General features: G+C 34.8%; 1 protein-coding gene across 1 annotated transcript in view; it reads left to right on the top strand.

Annotated features, from left to right (window-relative positions):
- LOC308666614 (putative ATP-dependent DNA helicase HFM1) overlaps positions 1–22,684 on the top strand; it is a gene marked incomplete at both ends in the record, with an annotated part of 121,866 nt that overhangs the window by 51,572 nt on the left and 47,610 nt on the right. Inside the window, 13 exons of the mRNA XM_081325508.1 lie at positions 1,867–1,914; positions 2,362–2,459; positions 3,034–3,165; positions 4,101–4,186; positions 5,486–5,569; positions 7,422–7,579; positions 7,670–7,773; positions 8,976–9,110; positions 9,936–10,034; positions 11,237–11,355; positions 14,391–14,473; positions 15,924–16,027; positions 16,812–17,048. Coding sequence (XP_081181634.1) covers positions 1,867–1,914; positions 2,362–2,459; positions 3,034–3,165; positions 4,101–4,186; positions 5,486–5,569; positions 7,422–7,579; positions 7,670–7,773; positions 8,976–9,110; positions 9,936–10,034; positions 11,237–11,355; positions 14,391–14,473; positions 15,924–16,027; positions 16,812–17,048 — 1,487 coding nt within the window. The remainder of the gene's footprint in view (positions 1–1,866; positions 1,915–2,361; positions 2,460–3,033; positions 3,166–4,100; positions 4,187–5,485; positions 5,570–7,421; positions 7,580–7,669; positions 7,774–8,975; positions 9,111–9,935; positions 10,035–11,236; positions 11,356–14,390; positions 14,474–15,923; positions 16,028–16,811; positions 17,049–22,684) is intronic.

Genomic DNA, 22,684 nt, shown 5'->3' with positions numbered 1-22,684 from the left:
CTGGGCCGTTCGCAATCGGTGTTGACAGGAGGGCAGAGGTCTGCCTCGAGGCCTCTCGTTTGTGGAGTTCCTCAGGGGTCGGTTCTCTCTCCCCTCCTGTTCAACATCTATATGAAGCCGCTGGGCGAGATCATTTGTAGTTTTGGGGTGGGGTAGCATCAGTACTCTGATGATACCCAACTTTTTTTCTCCACCCTGAACCAACCCAGTGATGCCCTCGCCGCGATGTCCCGTTGCCTGGAGGCAGTCCAGGTCTGGATGGGGAGAAACAGGCTTCGTCTCATTCCTGCCAAAACTGAGTGGCTGTGCATACCGGCATCTCGGACTAACCAGTCCATTCCACCTTTAATGATGGGGGGTGAGGTGTTACCCCCTGTCGACAGGGCTCACAACTTGGGCGTCCTCCTGGATTCACGGCTCAGAATACCATATAGGAGCCGTGACCAGGGGGGCTTTTGCCCAGGTTCGCTTGGTGCGCCAGTTGCAGCCCTACCTGGACCGAGATGCCCTGCACACAGTCACTCATGCGCTCGTGACCTCCCGATTGGACTACTGCAACGCTCTCTACATGGGGCTGCCCTTGGGGACCACCCGGAGGCTTCAGCTGGTGCAGAATGCAGCCGCGTGGGTTGTGATGGGGGTTTCCTGATACTCCCATGTAACACCTCTGCTCCACGAGCTGCATTGGCTTCCGGTTGCCCTCCGGGTGAGATTCAAGGTGCTGGTGATGACCTATAAAGCCCTAAATGGCTTGGGTCTGGGATATCTGAGGGAACACATGCTGCCGGCATCAAGCTCCCTTCGTCCTGTGCACTCCCACAGGGAGGGTCTTCTCAGGGTACCGCCGGTAAAAGATTGCCGGCGGACAATACCCAGGGGGAGGGCCTTCTCTGTGGGTGCACCTGCCCTTTGGAACCCGCTGCCTGTAGAGCTTAGGACTGCCCCTGACCTTCGCACATTCTGCAGGGACCTGAAGACCTGGCTCTTTGAGCTTTCTGGCCTGGACTGAGAATATTAATTGGGATTTTAATTGTATTTTAATTGGGGTTTTATTTCAAGGTCAATATAATCTTTTTAATTGATTTTAAGTTTTGTAATTTGTTGTATTGCTTTTAAAAACCTTGTGAACCGCCCTGAGTCCTACGGGAGAAGGGCGGTATATAAATCTAATAAATAAATAAATAAATAGAGCCTTGGTGGAGCAGTGGGCTAATGCCTCCTAACACCAGCTGCCTGCAATTAGTGCAGGTTCGCATCCCACCAGGCTCAAGGTTGACTCAGCCTTCCATCCTTCCGAGGTAGGTAAAATGAGGACCCAGATTGTTGGGGGCAATTAAGCTGACTTTGTAATAATGCCGCTTGGGGTGTGTGTGTGTGTGAAAGCCCTAATAAGCAGGCATATGCATAGAAAGAAGGCTACTGCTAAGCTTGTAAGCCGCCCTGAGTCTTCGGAGAAGGGCCGGATATAAATGGAATTAAAAAATAATAAATAAATAAATAAATAAATAAATAAATAAATAAATAAATAAATAAATAAATAAATAAATAAATAAAATGTGCACATTTGAAGCCATAAAGTATGGAGAAATTTTATTTTCCCAGAGATTGGCAAACCCCATCTCAAGTCCACATGCCCCAAACTGAACAGATTAATTCAAGAGCATCTGGAGGGCCACAAGTCCAATAACCCTGCTCTGAAACTATAACTCTATAGTAATATAGTTCTAAATAAATCTTACTAAACTCTTTTTTATATGTATGATACCGCTATGTCATTTTGATAATGGGAAATGCATTTCATTTTATGTTCTAAGTTAATGCCACTTATTTAGCACGTAAATAAAAACCTGTATATTTTATGTACAGATATCCAATGGAAGGAAAAATAAAAACAAGAGAAATGAAAGTAAACTGGTAATTATTTTATGCAATATATTATTATTATTTTAAAATAGCAATAAGGATTATTGATGAGTTATTGTATGGTATTTTCTTATACTCCATCCTCTCTAGATTTTTATCTAGAGCCGTGATGGCTCTAGCGGTTACAATGCAGTACTGCATGCTAATTCTCCTGACTGCTGGCTGTCAGCAGTTTGGCAGTTCAAGTCTCACCAGCTCAAGGTTGACTCAGCCTTCCATCCTTCTGAGGTTGGTAAAATGAGGACCCAGGTTGTTGGGGGCAATAGGCTGACTCTGTAAACCGCTTAGAGAGGGCAGTAAAGCACTGTGAAGCGGTATATAAGTCTAAGTGCTATTGCTATTGAGCTTGCTTTTTTATAAAATCAGTGGATTTACTGTTTATGATATTTACATATTGGTGTTTTCAATATTTTGAAAAATTTGTAACTTCTTTTTCAGTCTTATTCAGGCACAGTTAGGATGCATTCCCATCCAAGATTTCACCTTGACGCAAGATATAGGAAACATTTTTAGAAATGGCATAAGACTTACAAAATGTATGGTAAAATTTAAAATTACTATTTTTATTACATATTTGCATACAGCTAATTCTTGTTTAGTAACCAAAAATGGAACTGGCAACTCAGTTATTACGTATAGTGGCTGCTAAATGAAACAGTGCAAATTTTAAAATGTTCAGCTTTCCTTTGCTTTACAGATCTGCAAAGACTGGACACAAAGTTATTTTTCTAATCACCATCATAACTGGAGATGGTCACTAAATGAGTCAGTCACTAATTTAAATTTCTAGAGCCACTCATTTTCTAATAAGTCTGAGTGATTTATAAAAGTAAAACAGAGAAGCAATGTATTTTAAATAATAATAATAAGCTTACATCCTGCAACAATATCTGTAATACCATCAAATATCTACATTTGCCTATTCCATGTCATTGAAAAGAATTCAGTAGGTAGACAAAAATGACAAATCCAGTCTCAACATCTGGCTGACTGTGCAGTGAACCATATAATATAATAATGATAATATACACTATTATCATGTACATGTATTAGCATGTATTTTTTTCTATCTCTTCCTGTTTTTTTACACTTGTTTCTTTTCTTGTGTAGGGTTATCTGAATTTCTGGCTACCCGTCAAAGCAACTTTACTGTATTACTAAACGCTTTGATTTTAGCAAAGTGCTTCAGATGTAGACTTTGGGAAAATTCACTCTATATATCCAAGCAGCTAGAAAAAATTGGTAGGTACCATAAAAATTATTCTACCTTTCAACTTAGGATACAATAAAAAAGTTGACCATTTTTCTATTTAGGGTAAAGTCCAATCATTTCAATCTCATAGCATAAAAAATAGTATGATAGAATTGTTTTCTTTTTCCATCCTCAGACTGGAGAAAGCTCTCTAGATATTGAGGAAAATTGAAATGCAGGGGAAATGTGCATCATATTACATTAAATATCACTTGCAAAACTATTCAGAATCCATGCATATTTCTAGACCTTTCTTATTTTAATTAATATGCTGCTTAGCTTTACAAAAGGAAGTGGCAACAGTGATGAGAATTTTGTACAGCAGTATGTTATACATTAGAAGTACAAACTGCAAAATAATATTGAGGATGATTCCTAGATTTTCTATTGTATTTTTAAATATCAGATTTAAAATAATTACAGATAATCCTTGCTTAACAACCAAAACTGGGACTGTAATATTGGTTGTTGAGCAAAGCATTTAGTAAACAAGACACCCATGTGACTGCTTTGCTCAATGATTGCCATCCCAGCACTTTCAGTTGTGATCATTAAGCTACTTCTCAAGTTATTAAGTGAATGGAGAACCATCACACCATGCTTCAGCCACTCAGCTGGATATTGTTGGTGCTTTGGAGTTTGCCCACAATCTCTGCTGTTGTTGCACTTTTTTCCCTATTACCTGGCCTTCAGTCTAAAATACCTCCAGGGATAAACCACCCAAACTGCGATCTAGTCAAAACTCACCATCCTTAAACCATCAGCCACAACTCCCTGACAGATGGCCATTTTGAAATATATTTCAGAGTAGATATTATTATGCTTACTTTAAATGATATTTTATACTTGCTTACTAGTAAAAAGATAAGTTATGAGGAAATGCAGTTTGATAAATTAATCTTTAGCATATTTCCATTTTCAACAGGCATGACTTTATCAAATGCAATGATGAATGCAGGACTGACATCCTTTAAAAAAATAGAAGATATAAATGCAAGAGAGCTTGAATTGGTACTTCTTTTATAATTTTTATGTTGTGTGTTACATATACTATTCTACTTTTGATCACATGTTATCTGATTTGTATTCTGCTGTTTTCTAAATAAAGCATACAAATAACTTGAAGGAACACACAGCTGTTTTTCCAGTGAAATGAGTATTTCCATCTGCAGAAGTGGTAATAAGAGAGGTCTTTTCCCTCTATAACTTTCCTTATATTTATTTTTTGATAAGTCTGTTATAGAGAGGAGAGGTAGAAAAATGCCTTAAAACAAGAGACTTTCTGTTCACACCATACTAGATTCATTATTCCTGAGATTATGTATAATATTTTTAAAAATGTATTGAGTAATGATATAAGCAGTATCTTCAAAATATCCTGTTGTCAGGAATTCATAGTTTTTCAAGACCAGATACTAGTATAGTAAGGTATCTGAGGTGAGAAAAACAGAAAAGGAATTCATACTGCCAAAATTGCAGAATTATTTGTAACTGATAGAAGAGTTGAACAAAAATGTAATTATTTGTTATAGCTGTAGTACACATAGTTTTTACCATTCTTATTTCATTTGATAAATTCAGTGGATAACTGCCATTGGTGGTGGGGGAGGATTGGAAATGGCAGCTGAAAGTAAAAAAAAAAAGTAAGTAGCTGGTTGAATACGGGAAATTTATTTAGATCATCCTGAAGGCATATCCAGATAGCCAGTTTAATGTCCTGTTCTCCAACCCATAAGGTGGGATATAAAAGGTCAGAATATATTTGCTCTATTTACATAGCTAGTCTTTATTCTGCCTCATTAATGAGGCTGGAGAATTGTGCTTAGAGTTTCCTGCTGGGCAAGTTATATTGCAGAGACTATTGGATTTCATTCCCTGACCAGATTGCTGCTTCTAACTATGTCGTCAATATAGATGCTGCCAAAATACCATATATCATGCAAGGCTTGTGTTGGGAGAAGATTGAAAACAGCATTTCCACATCTGTTTGGAAAAATCTGGAGTTAATTGTTTCAGTAATAGGCTGGGGATAAGGGGAAATCTGCATCGAGATACATTTTTAATGAACATTTGACAAGGCATTTTCAATCCAGTGGCATACGTTTGTGTGGATGTGCCCTAAGGAAGACAGACAAACTGACATAAATTATCCCAAAATGGCACTGTTGCCATTTTGATTGACTTAAAGAAAAATGATAACAATATAATGCTAGGAGAACTATGTTTTCAAAATAGCTTTTGTGCTCTGTTTAGCAAATATTGGTCTATGTTCTAAATTAATATGAGTGCTATCTGAATTTAAATTTCCAGATTTTGAACAGACATCCTCCTTTTGGAAATCAAATTAAAGAATCAGTAGCACATCTTCCAAAATATGAACTTAACATAGAGCAGGTATATTTTTGTTTTGTGTTCCCATTGCAAAAGAACTGAATTGAAAAGAAAACTTAGAAGAAACTCTCCTTCCTAAAAAAGATGTTGAGACTTTTGAAAAAGTTCAGAGAAGAGCAACTAAAATGATCAGAGGCCTGGAGACCAACACATATGAAGAACGGCTGCAGGACTTGGGTTTGGCTAGTCTACAGAAAAGAAGAAATAGGTGTGACATGATAGCAGTATTCCAGTATTTGAGGGGCTGCCACAAAGAAGAGGGGGTCAGATTATTCTCCAAAGCACCAGAGGGCAGGACAAGAAACAATGTTTGGAAACTGGCCAAAGAGAAAAGCAACCTGGAATTAAGAAGAAACTTCCTAACAGTGAAGACAATTAACCAGTGGAACTGCTTGCCTTCAGAAATCATGGGCACTCCATCACTGGAGGTTTTTTAAAAAGAGACTAGACAGTCACTTGTCTGAGATGGTATAGGTTCTCCTGCTTGAGCAGGGGGTTGGACTAGAAGACCTCCAAGGTCCCTTCCAGATTCTATTCTATTCTATTCTATTCTATTCTATTCTATTCTATTCTATTCTATTCTATTCTATTCTATTCTATTCTATTCTATTCTATTCTATTCTTCTATTCTATTCTATTCTATTCTATTCTATTCTATTCTATTCTATTCTATTCTATTCTATTCTATTCTATTCTATTCTATTCTATTCTACTCTACTCTACTCTACTCTACTCTACTCTATTCTATTCTATTCTATTCTATTCTATTCTATTCTATTCTATTCTATTCTATTCTATTCTACACTTGTGTTTTAGGTGCTGCACTAAATAATTACCAAAAAAGTCTTCAAACGGTGGAGCCAGTAATTCATATTGATGTACTGGAGTCAACTAGTACAGTATGAAGTGTGATACACTAGAAAGCCTATAGTGAAGATTTCTAATCATAGATTGGAAAAATTGAGAAATTTGCTCTGTGGCTAGAACAACATATGCTTCATTACAATATAGCAAGATAACACTATTTGGTCATACTATCTGCCATATCACTAATGAGTGATGTTTGCGCTTAAATAACTATTGTCTACCTCTGCCTGGGATTATTTAATTCTATGGTATGGAGGGTAAAAAGAATGCACCCAGGTATGATCTCTAAGCCTATGAATCCTGCAAAGGAAAAGTGATCTAGGAACTAGATATAGCAGCTAGTTAAGAGGCATCTCCTCATCATCCATGTTTTCTCCTCAGTTTGATATGCCTTGATTTTCTAAATATTTGTTAATACTATGGGTATATACAATAGGCCAAGGGCAAGGGAAATTATCATCATACCAATGCTCCAACTAGGGGTGACACAATAACAGACTTCCAATATTTGAGAGAATGTCATAGTGAAGAGTGGGTCAACCTATTCTCCAAAGCACTTGAAGGCAAGACAAGAAGTAATGGATGAAAACTTATTAAAGAGAGGTCCAACCTAGAACTAGGGAAAAATTATCTGACAGAACAGCTTGCCTTCAGAAGTTGTGGGTGCTCCATCACTGGAGATTTTAAAGAAATGATTGGACAGCCATTTGTCCGAAATGGTATAGGGTCTCCCGCTTGAGCATGGGGTTGGACTTCTAGTCCCTTCCAACTCTGTTATTCTGCATTCTATATTTTATAATTTATGTATCAGACTATGGGATGTACTGGTGGTATTTGGGGGGGATGGCATCATTACAGGTGTGTCATAACATTCAACTAGCTTAGTGTGGTATCTGACTTCAGTCAATATGAATCTATTCATATTTCTTTAACATATCATATGCCAAAGCTAGTTTTATTTTTGAATTGTATGTCATTTATTTTCAAGATGGCAAAGTACAACGAAGCAGTAGCTGAAATCATAGTGACAATCATATTAACCAACTTTGAACAGCTGCAGATAAAAAGAACTGCTCCAGATTCTCATTATGCAACCCTAGTAATAGGAGATAATGATAATAATGTGATTTTTAGACAAAAGATTATGTGAGTAAATTTAAATTATTTTGAAACTTTAACAATTGTACAATTTTGTATATTCAATTTTAAGCTATTGATTCATTATATACTTTGCAGGGATTCTGCTTTGCTGAAAACTGGAAACTGGACAAAAAAGATTGAAGTGAGAAGAGCTGTTAATTCTGATGAGCTTAATATAAATCTAATCAGTTCTGAATATGGTAAATTCATTTATGGATATGGATTTTAAAAATAAGTCTCCTAAGTTTTAAACTGAGAATCTTTTGGGTTACATGTTTTTTTAAATCAATATATGCTGATTTTACAGTGAAACTACATTTCTGCTTTACACCATTTTGTGTAATGAAAAAAGTTATCCAGTGAATTTGAACAAAAAGCGATGGAAATCTGAAACATAAGTTATTGATTGAAATATTCTAAAACAATCATACAAGGCTCCCAGCCAAACTGTCAGAGAAGCCCAATAGATTGACAAAGATTGTCATAGAAGATAAACTAATTTAGTCCGGGGTTAAGCTTCTAGGCTAGAGTCTGTGAGACCATGAGTTTTAGTGCCTTAGCCACAAAAGCCAGCTGGGTGACTTTGGGCCAGTCACTCAGCCTAACTCACCTCACATGGTGGTTTTTGTGGGGAAAGTAGGAGAAAGGATATTCACCACCTTGTATTATTTATAAAAATAATATTTAAAATATAATTAATAAAATAATTGTTATTTTATAATATTTTTATTATACAAAATATGAAACAAACTAGATTTATTTTTATAATGGCAAGTAAATATTATGTATGTATAGTATGTATATTTTAGCTAGTATATAGCTCCTAGATCATGTGGACCTATAAAAAGTGTTATTGTTATCAAACAGAATGCATACCTATATTTTCTCCCACTCTCTGCTGCCTTGTTGAAAGATACAGTCAATAGAAAAAAAACATTGGAAAAAGAAAAAGGGAGAAGTTCAATGACAGATATATTTAAATATTCAAATTAGCTTCTGATCCAGTATTACACTCTATTTATAATGTAAAATGCATCAATCGTGACATTCAGAATCAGAATCAAATCTATTATGGTCACAGATCAGCACAAAAGGTAAACGTTAAAATATATACATTCTCTAAAAATTATTGGAAAATAACGAAGCAAAGTAGTAATATGAATAAGGATCTTTAGTTCTTGAGGCGTTTGCCCTTATTATCATTGCAGCAGTACAAAATTTTGCTACTGGACGAGTGGAGGCTGGATTTAAATCCTGAAGGGCATAGTTCATGTAGCGATTGTAACATTCTGTTGGCAAGAAAGGGGGACTTGCATTAAACTTGCTTTTTCTTCTGTTCCCTCCATTCATATATATGCAGATATATTTGCAAAGCTAAATATATAATTTTCTCCCCTAATAGTTGGACTGGATATTCAGCAGAAATATAAACCATTTTACTTAGGACCAAAGAAGGTTGGAATTATGATCACTCATGGAAAACCTGATAGCTCTCAAACTTCTTCAGTAGGGTCATCAAAATTAAGAACAAATAAAGGTAAACAAAAATTCTATACTAAATATTTATTGCTAGCGGCAGAATGGATTTTAGGTTAAGTGTTTGATGTAAGAACTCAGTTTGATGGTGAATAATGTATGAATATAAAGGGTACAGGCCTACTTCGAAAGTTTTTGATTGAGAATATTAAAATAATTATGAGATGAGTTGGCAAACAAGAAAAATCAATGTGCTTTTGGGTTAATATTCAAAATGTAAATCCCACTTATTTAGTAGATGTTTGAAATTTGCTTGAGGTATTCTCTTTGTGATGATAAATAGTGCTAGAATTCTGATGGATTTTTGTTGTTTTAAAGGTTGGTTCTAATACTTTAAATAGCATGCAACTTTCTTATGATTTTAGGCCAATTCATTAAAAATAATATATAAAATAGATTCCTAATGTATATGTATCTTGTTTTTTTGAATCTGTATATTTTTAGTTGGTTTTTATTTAAATTGTAGCATCCTCAGATGAATTTTTGAACACAGTGGGATTTAATTTGGTACAAAATTTTTAGAAACAGAATGTATACTGTATTCCTTATATCCTTTCATTCTGACATTAAAGTGCCAGTGTATAAACTTGTAGATTAAGGATAAATTCACTTAAAATATAGTAATTTTAGTAGGCTTATCATCTCATATCCTATTTCCTACATGATCATTTTCAAATGTTTTCTATCTGTTCCATCTTCACTTATATATTACATTATAGAATTTATGAAAAAACAGTAAAATATCTTGCAAATGCTGCAATTTTTCACTGATTATCATGTATTTGATTGTGATATGTTTAAAGCTTTTTTTCCTATCATAAAACAGTAGAAACCACTTGTAGCCAAGAATCACTAAGCATAAAGAATGGAAATAGAAAATGCAATCACCACTGCAAAAATAAAGAAACATGTGGACATGACTGTTGTGAGTTCATTTTCTTATTGTAACTTATGAATGATATAGTTTGCATATAAAGAATTATGAGAAGGATTCACTCAGTCTCTTGAGTTTAGATTTAGAAAATGTGTACATACTCATAAATGTAAACTCTTGTGGATCTTTTAAAAGTGGGCATATTGGAGGAGGTTTTGCATTTGGAACATGACAGATATGTGACTAGAGGAATGAGATGAGGAATTATATTGTCTCATAAGTCATTGTGATTATTATTTTTTTAAAAAAAATCTGATTTAAAATTTATATACAATTTTGACATCTTTAGATTCCTTATAGTTTATTCTATTCCTTATTCTGGCATCTGAGGAGTAATTTGGTAAATTGGACCTATGCCACTGGGACTAAAAGCATTTCAAAGTACAAGATCAGAAACTATCATCATCTTAAAGAACAACAGAGCTTTTGTCTTTAAAATGCTCCTCAAAATGTAGCTGTTTTCTCAGGCCTTCTCTAATTTGCTGTTCAAGATTATTTCATACTTGCTACAGATATCCCGTAGCAAAAAGGTAGACATTTTAAAGAAAGATATCCAAGTGTATCTCTTGTTTCACTGGCAAAAAACTATTTTTAACAAATTATTGGATGCACATTTATAGTAAACATAGCCAGGTAGTAATCATTCTTTCACAGTATATATGCCTAGGCTAGCTTTGGAAAATATTGATGGTCTAAGCTGTTATATATTCAGAAAAGGGTTGTTGGTTTGGGGTTTATTTGTGGGGGTTTTTGAGTTAAGATTTTAAATTAATCTGCTTTGTTCTGTGAATGCTATGACGTTGCCTCAATATTTATTTATTCAATTTGAAAACTGCTTGCAAGACTCCCTAATGACTCTTGATGGCATACAGCCCAAACCCACAATTTTTAAAAAATGTGCATCTTGAAGAGTATAATAAAAAACAGACCAAAAGTCAATAAAAATGAACAGATCATCATTGCATTTTACTCAAAACTGCCCTATATTCCTCACTGCTTCTGGTTTTTTTTTAATTAAAATGGATTTAAGAATTATTTAGAAATAATTGGTATGTGCAATTATAGAAGTGGTTGGCTGTTGCCATACAAGAGCTTATTTGAAATTTCTATAAACTATTTTTCTTTTATTTCTAGTTTTCTGTAACAAAAATAAATTTTAAATATAAAATGAAAATATATATTACATTTTTAAGGTAAAATTGGAGTTTCAGAGAAATCTAACATGAAGAATGAGTCAGCTTTTTCTTCATATCTTACTGACTTAAGAAACCGGAATGCTGAATCTGCCATTCCCCCAGTCAAGCGACTAAAGGTATATGAATCTGGAAGAATATATGTGTCCTTTTTAAACAAAATAGCTATATTTGCAATTAAGAGCATTTTAGTTAGTGAAATATAATATCTAATGAATATTTTTTTTTATTAAAAAGTTTTAACATACATTTTATCTTTAACAATCCCCCCTCCCCCTCCCACACCCAACCCTCCCTCCCCCTCCCCCCCTCCCCCCCCCCCGACTTCCCAGAGCTAAGTACAGGGTATAAAAACAAAAAAAAACACTCATAAACATCCAAATGCTAACAACCATAAACTCTGAAATCTATCACTCTCTAGCTCATATAGGATAACTACAAACACTATTACTATTAACTATAAAAAAAGAAAAAAGAAAGGAAAGGAAGACTTATTCAAATGCTACATGAAACTTTTTAGTCCCATATTTGTTCTGGATATACTCAATCCATTTTCTCCACTCCATAATGTAACGTTCTTGCGAGTGATCTTTCAAATAAGCCGAAATCTTTGCCATCTCTGCCAGGTCAGAAACCTTTAAAGTCCATTCTTCTATAGTCGGCAGTTCCTCCTTCTTCCAATATTGACCTATTAAGAGTCTTGCTGCCGTAGTTAAATTCAACATCAACTTAGTGTCCACAACCGCAGCATCTGTAATTATACCTAACAAAAAAAATTGCGGGCAAAACTTTATCCTTTGCTTGAAAATCTTCTGCATGTTCCACCAAATTTTTATCCAAAAGGCCTTAACCTTTTTACATGTCCACCATATGTGAAAATATGTTGCATCTTCATCGCCACACCTCCAGCACTTGGGCTGATAATTCGGATACATACTTGCAAGCTTTTTAGGATCTAGATGCCATCTATAAAACATTTTATAAAAGTTCTCTCTTAAATTTTGAGCTTGTGTAAATTTTACGTTCCTCACCCAGATCTTTTCCCACGTGTCCATTGTAATAACTTCTTGAATATTTTGGGCCCACTTTATCATACAATCTTTAACAAGTTCTGTTTCTGAATCAATTTCTATCAATGCAAGATATATCCATTTAATATGTGCTGGACCCTGCTTTCTAATTTGCTTTATCAGATTTTCATCAGTCATTGTAAAACCAGTTTTCTGATCTTCTTTCCACCTGGCCCGTAGCTGAATATATTGGAACCAAGTTTGAACAATCTTCTCATCTCGCAAGAGACTGTACGGTTTCAGACGCCAAACATTTCTTTCCAGACTTAAAATCTCCTTATACGTAGTCACATCATGTTTGAAACCAACATTTATATTTTCTATTGCGTGTTTTGGGATTGCCCACAATGGTATCTTACAACCTAACTTATGTCTGTACTTCTTCCAAACTCTCAACAATGCTTGTCTTAAAATATGCGCTTTAAACACATTATCTACCTTTTTATCATACAACAAATATGCATGCCAGCCAAACAACAAGTCATGGCCCTCAAGATTTAATAATCTCTCTTGTGTCAAATTAATCCAATCACTTATTCCTGCTAACGCAGCAGCTTCATAATATAATTTAAGATTGGGCATTTTAAGACCACCTCTTTCACGAGTATCCTGCATAATCTTAAGTTTAACTCGTGGCTTCTTCCCTGCCCAAACAAATTTATTGATACCTCGCTGCCATTCCTCCAGATTAGAATCTTTCTTAAGAACCGGTATCATTTGAAATAAGAATAAAAATTTAGGCAGGACATTCATTTTCACTGCTGCGATTCGCCCCAACAAAGACAATTGCAATTTTTCCCAGCTCTCCAATTCTTTTTGGATTTTCCCCCACAATCTTTCATAGTTATTTTTATATAACTTTGTATTAGAGGGTGACAAAAACACCCCCAAATATTTGACCCTTTTAACAATCTCAAATCCAGTTAGTCCTTCTAAAAGAGCCTTTTGCGATACTGTCATATTTTTGGCCAGAATTTTAGTTTTTTGTGCATTAACTTTAAATCCAGAAATGTTGACTATTTTATGTGAAATAGGAAAAGAGGCAGGACATTATATTAACATTTAAAAAATGCCTACAAAAAAGATTAAGGTGATAGTACAAATTATTCCAGAAAAAACTATTGGGAAATAAATGTTTATAATTTTCTAGACAATTTATTTGGAATCAGTGTAGGGTAGAAGCTGACACCAGTATTCCACAGTAGGTAGCTTTGAAATGAAAAAGTTATATGCATTTTGGCATATATGATTTCTTTAAGCATTAGTGGCTAATTTGAGTATGATTGTTGGATTGAATAGCAAATCAAGATTGAATACTGTACATTGTGCTACTCTTTGCAGACAAAAGTTTGACAATGTTTCTTGCCTGCCAACTAAGCAGGGTTTGGGGATAAATTTTGTGCTCTGTTCTTAAAATTTTACGGTGCAAACTTTTTTATTTCTGTGGGATTGCCATCTATTCTTCCCCTTTGCTAAACTTAAACAAATGTACAGATTTCAAACTATTCTTCCTTTTTGTAGGAATTTTCTCTTACCATAAAATGATTACAACATGATAGTAAATGAAATATAATACATTATATTTCTACAATACACTATAATAATAAACTATAAATAGATTTATAGCCACCCTTTGTTTGCTGAGGTCTTTGCATAATTCAAAGCTGCTATTCAATAAAATCTCTATCATCATTCCAGATCAATCCATTCCCATATAAAGCCATTTTCACTGAAGGTTATGCCCTGTTATCTATTATGTTGGTTTAGTACATGTTGGTAGCAAGATATTTTTCACCTTCCAGATCTAAGTCTAAGAGAGAGTAACAGGTTCAAAATATCACCCAGCTGGCTCCTAATCCAATATCTTAACCATAGAAAGCTCTGGACCCATAGATAAGTAGATCTCTCTCATTTTCTACATACATACACAAAGTGCTATTTTCTACCATATAAAAACATATCAAGTATGAAACATAATGTTAATATATAGTTTTTATTAGTTATGGTATCTCATTTTCTATACAGGAAACAAGTATATGTGTCCGTATATATTATAATAATAATAATCTTTTTCTACCTTTTAGATGCAGATGTCAAATAAATCTGGAAAAGTTGATCTTAAACAATTTAGTTATATTCCAAAAGCTTTTCTTCCAGCATTGCCAAGGTACTATAGTAATAGTAAGAGTCATCTATCATCATTGTCTTTCTTTATTACGGTTCAAGATTAGTAAGACATAAATTAGAACAAATCTGACACAATCCCAAAATATAATAATATAACAGTTCAATACATGATGTACTTTAATAACAAATCTGGATATGACATAACTTTATCACCACAGCACAAGATTTGTATGTTAAAACAGTGATTTCAGAATGTTTGTGATTTAAGAAAACTTCTAGATAACCTTGATCTGGGGGCAAGGCAGCGTTTCCAGAAAGTGAATTAATTGACAACACAGTTCTGCATAGAATTTACATCTTAGAAAAACATGTTTTAGTGTTTCAGTTTCACCTGAAACACAAGGGATTCCTTTATACCTGCCATCCATAACTGCAGAGGGGAGAGCATTAAAACACGCTTGGAAAATGAATACCGAATAACTTGAACAAATAGTATGCAGGTTGTGATTCCGTTGATTTACTAGGAAACAATATAATCTGAGAGTGTTGCTAAATTACTGTATAGTGAAGTTCAATATCTGGAAGAAATTAAGGGGCATGCCAAGATGAAGCCCTGCGTTAGTTATGACTATACTGTATATCATCTAGATTTAAAGTGAACACTCCTAACCACACACACAGACACACACGACAGGAGGAGGTGTTTGTAAGAAGAAGGGCTAAAAAAACAAGGCATAAAGATTCTGCAAGTTGCCCAGCTAAAGCAAGTAGGCACTTTTAACTAGGCAGTACCAGTACAGGAAGATGCTGGAAATGCAAGATCACTTTAGTGATAATGGCAAAGGCATTATCTTTGACCTCAGAAGGAGATTCCCACCTCGAATTGGTATACTAAAGGATGCCAATGGCAGATGGTAATTGATTCAAAGAAGAACAAAGATGGAAGGAGTATACTGAAGTACAGTATATGCAGCAGAAATTCAATATCTAATATACCTACTTCTACTAGAGTCTCTTGTACTAGAAGATGAAGTTAGATCGGCACTCATAGAATCAATAGTTATTGGCACATTTTACTTGGTAGGAAGATTACAGGAACTGATGAAATCAGAAATATGGCAAGGAAGATAAGAATCAGTCAAGGTTCTAACCAAGCTACACCAGCAAATCTGGAGAATGACATAATAGCTAACAGGTCAATCTACATTTCATTCCGTAGCTTATTCAGCCCTCATGAATACTCTATATACATTAAGAGAAGTAGGGCTGGAAGAAGATAAGAGTGGTTTTAAAACTGGAAGAAAAAACATCTGCTGTATGCTGATGACACAACTTGGAAAGCTGAAAATGCAAAGGATCTGCAAGCTCTGGTAGTGAATATCAAGGAGCACTTGGATTAAAATTATACATAAAGAAGACCAAACTAATGACAACAGCTACAGGGCTTTATGAGACTAAAAGACTAATTTCATTTTCTCATTTTTCTAAAGAATAGAGCATGTACAACATCCAAGATCCCCTTTAGCAGAAGATGTCTACAGTTGTGATGTTTCTCAAAGATTTCAACTGGAACCTGAAGTTCGCAAAATGAATGGTACATTTCTAACGATTCTAGCATTTATTTTACTTGGCCACAATTTAGTCACAGTTCAATGCTTTTAATTCCTGTAGTTTCAATAATATAAATTAATTGCACTAAGTATTTGGGAATATCATGCTACTTCGCTTCATTATATGCTAACATAAAGGAATAAACTGGGTTAGGATGCTGAGCTTGTTGATCAGATGGTCGGCAGTTTGGCGGGTCGAATCCCGAATGCCGTGTAACAGAGTGAGCGCCTGTTACTCGTCCCAGCTTCTGCCAACCTAGCAGTTCAAAAGCACGTAAAAATGCAAGTAGAAAAATAGGGACCACTACGGTGGGAAGGTAACAGCGTTCCGTGCGCCTTTGGCGTCTAGTCATGCCAGCCACATGACCACGGAGACATCCTTGGACAAGCGCTGGCTCTTCGGCTTTGAAACGGAAATGAGCACCGGCCCCTAGAGTCGGAAACGACTAGCACGCATGTGTGGGGGAACCTTTACCTTTACCTATTCTTATTTTGTAGATTTTGACACAAAATTATACAAGTATTGTCCAAGACAGTGCCATAAGTATCTGAATATGAATGTTTCAGATAAGTATATAATAATTAGAAAAGCTTGTAAAAATGAATGCAACCCAATACACATTTTATAAATAAATATCTGCTCCCTATTAGATACCTGCTTCCAAAAATGGTGTGTGTTCACTTGTCTTTTTGTTTAAATTGGATAAACGTATTATTTTAATAATGTAAGAAATTGTATTTGAATATTATTGTTATGTCAAATTTTAGATTACTTTGCTATCAAGCAGTCTGAGGAAAACAATGACCCAACAATAAGCTCAAACAAAAGTCTTGAAGAATCTCCAATGAGCAACTTGACTGATGCAGATAAAAGCATCTGTTTGTTTTCTGAAACTTTGAATGTAAATTTTGAATTAGGAAATGAAATTTGGAATGATTATGATAATGGGAGTTTTGTAAATGGCAATGCTTTTACTGCTAATATGCAGAAGTTAAAAGATCCAGGTAAAAATTAAATGTAGTATCTAATTTTAGTTTAAACTATGTACTAGTATTTTGTATATAAAATCAGCATTATTAGTTTCAGCTTAAAAATAGAAAGCCTCTCTGGCCACAAACACAGTGCATAAAATGTTTTTAACAAGTGGCTCAAATATTATTTTTATTTTATAAAAAGGGGCAAATAAAATAATAGAATACAGTTTCTAAAACATAACATAGCATACCCATAGTGGCATGCCGGGATAATTCCTTAATAATTTGGAATACACTTAATAATTTTGATACACTTAATTTTCATATCTGATCTTTCCATGTATTGATTTTAGGAATATAGACAAGCAGGATGTTAAAAAGAAAGGTGTAGTTTGCAGTATATCATTGAGGAAGATGATAGATTTAAACCACAAATAAGCAAGCTGTGTGATTGATTAGATTTTGTTTTGATAAAGATTCTGTTTTGCTGAGTTTAACTCCTGTGACTGTATTAAAATATTAGTGCAAATATTTGGCAGTAATGCAGAAGTGTCTTTCCATTGCCTTTTTACGGGATTACTTTTTACTTATTTAGTCTACAGCTGTGTTTTTTTTTTAAATCAATCAAGGACCAATCCTTTTTATTATAGTACTAAAATGCTACATATATCATATCAATTTCAGATATCTTTGGATACTATTTGCAAGATGTTTGGCATTATTTTTATGTTTTAGAATCTTCTCCGCTGGAATCCAGAAACATGTGCATGCAGAATTTGAGAAAAAACTCATCATTTTGCCAAAATACTCAGAATAAACCTCCTGGAGTACCTTTTAAAAGGTATCTATAAATGTAGTAACATAACTACAGGTAGTCGACTTACGACCACAACTGAGCCCAAAATTCTGTTGCTAAGTGAAACATTTGTTAAGTGAGTTTTGCTCTATTTTACAACCTTTCTTGCCAGAGTTGTTAAGTGAACCAGACATGTCAAACTCGTGACGTCACGTGACGTTGTGCAATGTATCGGGACAGTTTTGCCATTGCCGGCAATGGGGTGGGCGCGGCTTCCACATGATGCATCTGCCTGTGGGCCGGCAGTTTGACACCCCTGTTGTAAATAAATCTTCTCCAGAAACATCCTAAATATAAGTATAATTAGAGTGGAGTGCAATATATATATTGTTACAGCTACTATGCATCTTGTACGTCTAGAATAAAAATGCTTCAAAATGTTACATAAAACCTTATACATTTTTAAAATCTTATACAATAATTTTTTATTTCACAGTATTTAATTTTGTTTTGGGTTCTGTTTCCCCCCCCAGTTATTCTATAGATAAAATGAAACCTGATATCTACCTGCAAAATTCTTACTCCCCCTCACTGACTCCTCCATCCAGTAGCAAATTATTTACAGAATATGAAAGTCAAAATATTGTAAGTGATGATTCTCAAATCTGATAATCTTGCTGGTCTAAAATTGTGCTAAATGTGTATTGAGAACACAGCTAGTTTTTATTATGTTTATTACCAATTTTACCTGTTAAATTTTTCTGACGTTTGTCTGTGTACATGACTGAAACAGAGACAACAGTTGCACATACTTGGATGTCTGTGATTCCGTAACATTTTCTGGAAGATTGTTGCTGTTTGAAAAATTCAGAAAAAAGAAAAGGGTTCCACAAAGAGTAGAAATAACCAAAACATTTATTCAATGAGTTTTACAAGAAAGTGGGACGCCAAACAATGGGAAAGCAAAGAGTTTTATAGAGGTTGAGGGCTACAGGCAGAAAATGCTCAGAGTTGAATTGGTTGGTAAATATTGGGGAAATTCAGCAGGTCCTTGACTGTGTGCCTGGGGCATTTCTGTTGTTAGGCAAAAGCGCCACTTTCAGAAGAGGCAGCGGCATTGTTCAGGAGATGCTAATCAACTGCCTGACTTTGATTAAGGATGATACCTTAATCACCTAGTTATTTTATTGCAATTCTTTATTAAGGCCATCCTTAGGTTATAGCATAAGCAGTGAGTGAAGTTTCTATTCTTTGGTTAGATAGAAGCTCTTTCTGAAGGCAGGGATGCTCGTTTATGGCTGTGATGGAATTAAGTACAGTGGTGAAATGGGTTTGGTCCTGGTCATATCTACAAGTTTGGGAAGTAGGGGCCACATTTTTTTTTCTATCTTTAATTTTTTTCCACTAGTTAGCTCTGTAGTTGATCTACTATATTATGGATAGCAAGATGCCAGTCCATGGGACCAATGTGGCCCACAGTGCCTTAAGTATCTACTTGGGGCCTACCTCCTCAGCTTCTCCTACATAGTTTTCTTTTTTTGCTAAGGAATTATCAATTTTAACTAGGATATTTTACAGGGAAGATATCTAGGGGAAAAGATCAGTTATGACTTCATTGTTTATTTGATATTTGTATTGTGGTAGAGAGAAATACACCGGGAAATATTTCTGAATTTAGTGTCACTTTTGATACTTGGACCCTTGAGAAATATTCTCTGTACAATATAGCATAGAATCACCCTGTTATAATATTAGGCCTTAAGTTTTTATTTAAGACTCAATTGTGTAAAATTATGTAATACAGAAGTAAATTGTTATTCTTATGGTGCTAAATATATCCACTTGTTTTGGGGGGTTTTGTGTTACAGTTTAGACTTCAAGAAGAATATAATCCACCAGAAAATCTGAAAATGGCACAATTAACTGCAACCTCAGAAACAGCCTTGAGATCTTACCAAATTGCTGGAAAGGAAGACTTTTTTTTAACCAACAGAAATATGACAAAGGGGGCTGATCTTAGGTATTAAGAAACATTTTAGTAGAATCACCAAACTGAAATTTGCATAATGATTGCTGAACATGTATTTCAAAGGTCATCAACTCACAAGGGATGCGGTGGCTCAGTGGGTTAGGACGCTGAGCTTGTCGATCAGGAGGTCGGCAGTTTGGCAGGTCGAATCCCGAGTGCCGCATAGCAGAGTGAGCGCCTGTTACTCATCCCAGCTTCTGCCAACCTAGCAGTTCGAAAGCACATAAAAATGCAAGTAGAAAAATAGGGACCACTACGGTGGGAAGGTAACAGCGTTCCGTGCGCCTTTGGCATCTAGTCATGCCGGCCACATGACCACGGAGTTGTCCTCGAACAAGCACTGGCTCTTCGGCTTTGAAACGGACATGAGCACTGGCCCCTAGAGTTGGAAACAACTAGCATGCATGTGCAGGGGAACCTTTACCTTTTACCTTTAAACTCACAACTAAGCAACTTTTTTTTACCTTCCTACTATATATCTCAGACTTCTCCCATGTATGGCTGCAAATCTGCACTCTCTGGAACTGTACAGTATATAGACACAACTCAACTAATTTCTATATTTCAGGCAACAGTAAAACCATAAACACAGAAGATTGTCTATTGCAGTCCACAGTGCTATGTGTCTGTATGCTCCAAAGTATAGATTCTAAACTTTTTCTTCCTGACTTAGTTAATGGATATTTGACTGTTCTCTTTACACCCTTGAGAATGCTCATTATTGACATAAGACAAGACATACAAATAATTAGGGTTCTACAAAAGTCATTGCTTTACGAATGAAATATTCTAGAAAATCCTGGAACACTTTGTTCCTCATCCAGATCAATATCAGGACCGTTGTCATTCTGAAATTATGTAGTGGTTTCCAGGAGTAATTTTTCTTTCAATTTATACTTTAGTACAATATTTTGGTTTAACAGCTTTTCCGTATTATGTTAAACATAGAAATTTTTATAAGGTTTATATAGTAGAAATAATATCTTCTTTGTGATTTTTTTTGTCCTAGGCAACAGCTTGATGATGATGATGGTGATATTAAGCCTTTTCTTGGCATATTTGATGGCCTTTTCTAATGCTCATAAACAAAATATTTTATCAGTGGAGAAGAATAAATCTTAATTTTGAGGATGAGAATTTTCTACTTTTTTGGTTTCTAATAATTCATTGATAGTCAATTTTGCTATATGGATAATACCGTAATTACCAAAACATTATATATTTACTTATTCATATACTTAAACTGTAATATTATTTAAATGTCAAAACATTTCATTAGATAAGATTGTATTCAAAATATACTATTTTTGAATTTTAAATTTTACAGTTTTATTCTGGAAAATAATATCTTTGCTAAATATATCTCTTAAATAAATATCTTTGTGAACTACTTTTTATTTTTTTATTGTTTTCTTTCCTTTGGTCAGTGTTGACAACTAGTGGCTGCTTAGACAAATCCCTGCAGTTTTCTTGGCAAGATTTCAGAAGCAACTTACCCTTGCATTCTTTTTAGGGCTGAGAGAGAGTGGGACTAGACTAAGGCTGTCCAGTTGGCTTTAAACCCAAGGCAGGACTAGAACTCATGGCCTCAAGACCTCTAACTCAGCACCTTTAACCACTACACCACAATAGCTTTATTCTTAAATTATTACTGAAAAAAGTACTTTTTCCAGATTTTTATATCTGTCAATTACTTGTATTAACTTTGCATTTTAAAATTAAGTGTGTGCTTGTGAGTGTATTGCCAACTCTTTGTAGTTTTAAATACTATTATCTCAAATTGGTTTTTATTCAGCAAGGGTAAGAATGCATTGGATCCAAATATTTTCATGAATGAGGGGGTTTTTTGTCATAGAAAATATATACGTATTTTAACTGGACATTAGGATATTACCATATAGAATAGAATGCTGTTTATAAAAAACATGAGCATACTGTAAATGTATGTATGTTTCTCAGCTGTTCCTTCTGCATGCAATTCTGGTGACCTCTAAAAAAAACCTTTCCCCAATATCAGAGCTTCTTTGGAGGAGCCCATGGGTTCTACTTAAAGAAAAAAATGTACTAAAGAACTAAAGGCAGCACATACAGTGGTCTTTGGCCATTTATGTTTATATATGTGTCGATCATAAAAACAGAAATGTATAGCTCTAAGAAGTTCGGCTCAAATGTTTGTAAATATTCCATTGTCATTCACTGAATCTTACTATGTGTCCAGTTGGTATGCAGAAACTTAAGGGCAATCAATAGAAATTGATTAAGTTTTTTGAGTTTTAACAGATCCAAGTTCTCAGAAACTAATTCAGTGATGAAAATAGCCAAAGAAACAAGTCTTTTTAATTTTGGTGTGAAAACTGGTATATATTAGATTCAAATCTTTGTTCTTCCTTCAGTCATACCTATTACTTGCTTTCCTCTTCAGCCACCTGTGGCTCTCATCTCAAAATTAAATAATAATAATAATAATAATAATAATAATAATAATAATAATAATAATAATAATAATAATAATAATAATAATAATAATAATAAGAAGAAGAAGAAGAAGAAGAAGAAGAAGAAGAAGAAGAAGAAGAAGAAGAAGGAGAAGGAGAAGGAGAAGGAGAAGGAGAAGGAGAAGGAGAAGGAGAAGAAGAAGAAGAAGAAGAAGAAGAAGAAGAAGAAGAAGAAGAAGAAGAAGAAGAAGAAGAAGAAGAAGAAGAAGTTGGAAGGGACTTTGGAGGCCATCTAGTCCAACCTCCTGCTCAGGCAGGAAACCCTATATCATTTCAGACAAATGGCTGTCCAGTCTCTTCTTAAAAACCTCCAGTGTTGGAGCATTCACCACCTCTGGAGGCAGGT

The sequence above is a fragment of the Vipera berus genome (assembly GCF_964194415.1).
Source record: "Vipera berus genome assembly, chromosome: 3".
Lineage (NCBI taxonomy): Eukaryota > Metazoa > Chordata > Lepidosauria > Squamata > Viperidae > Vipera > Vipera berus.
Note: the sequence above shows the minus strand (reverse complement) of the source record. Positions and strands in the feature narration are given on the sequence as shown.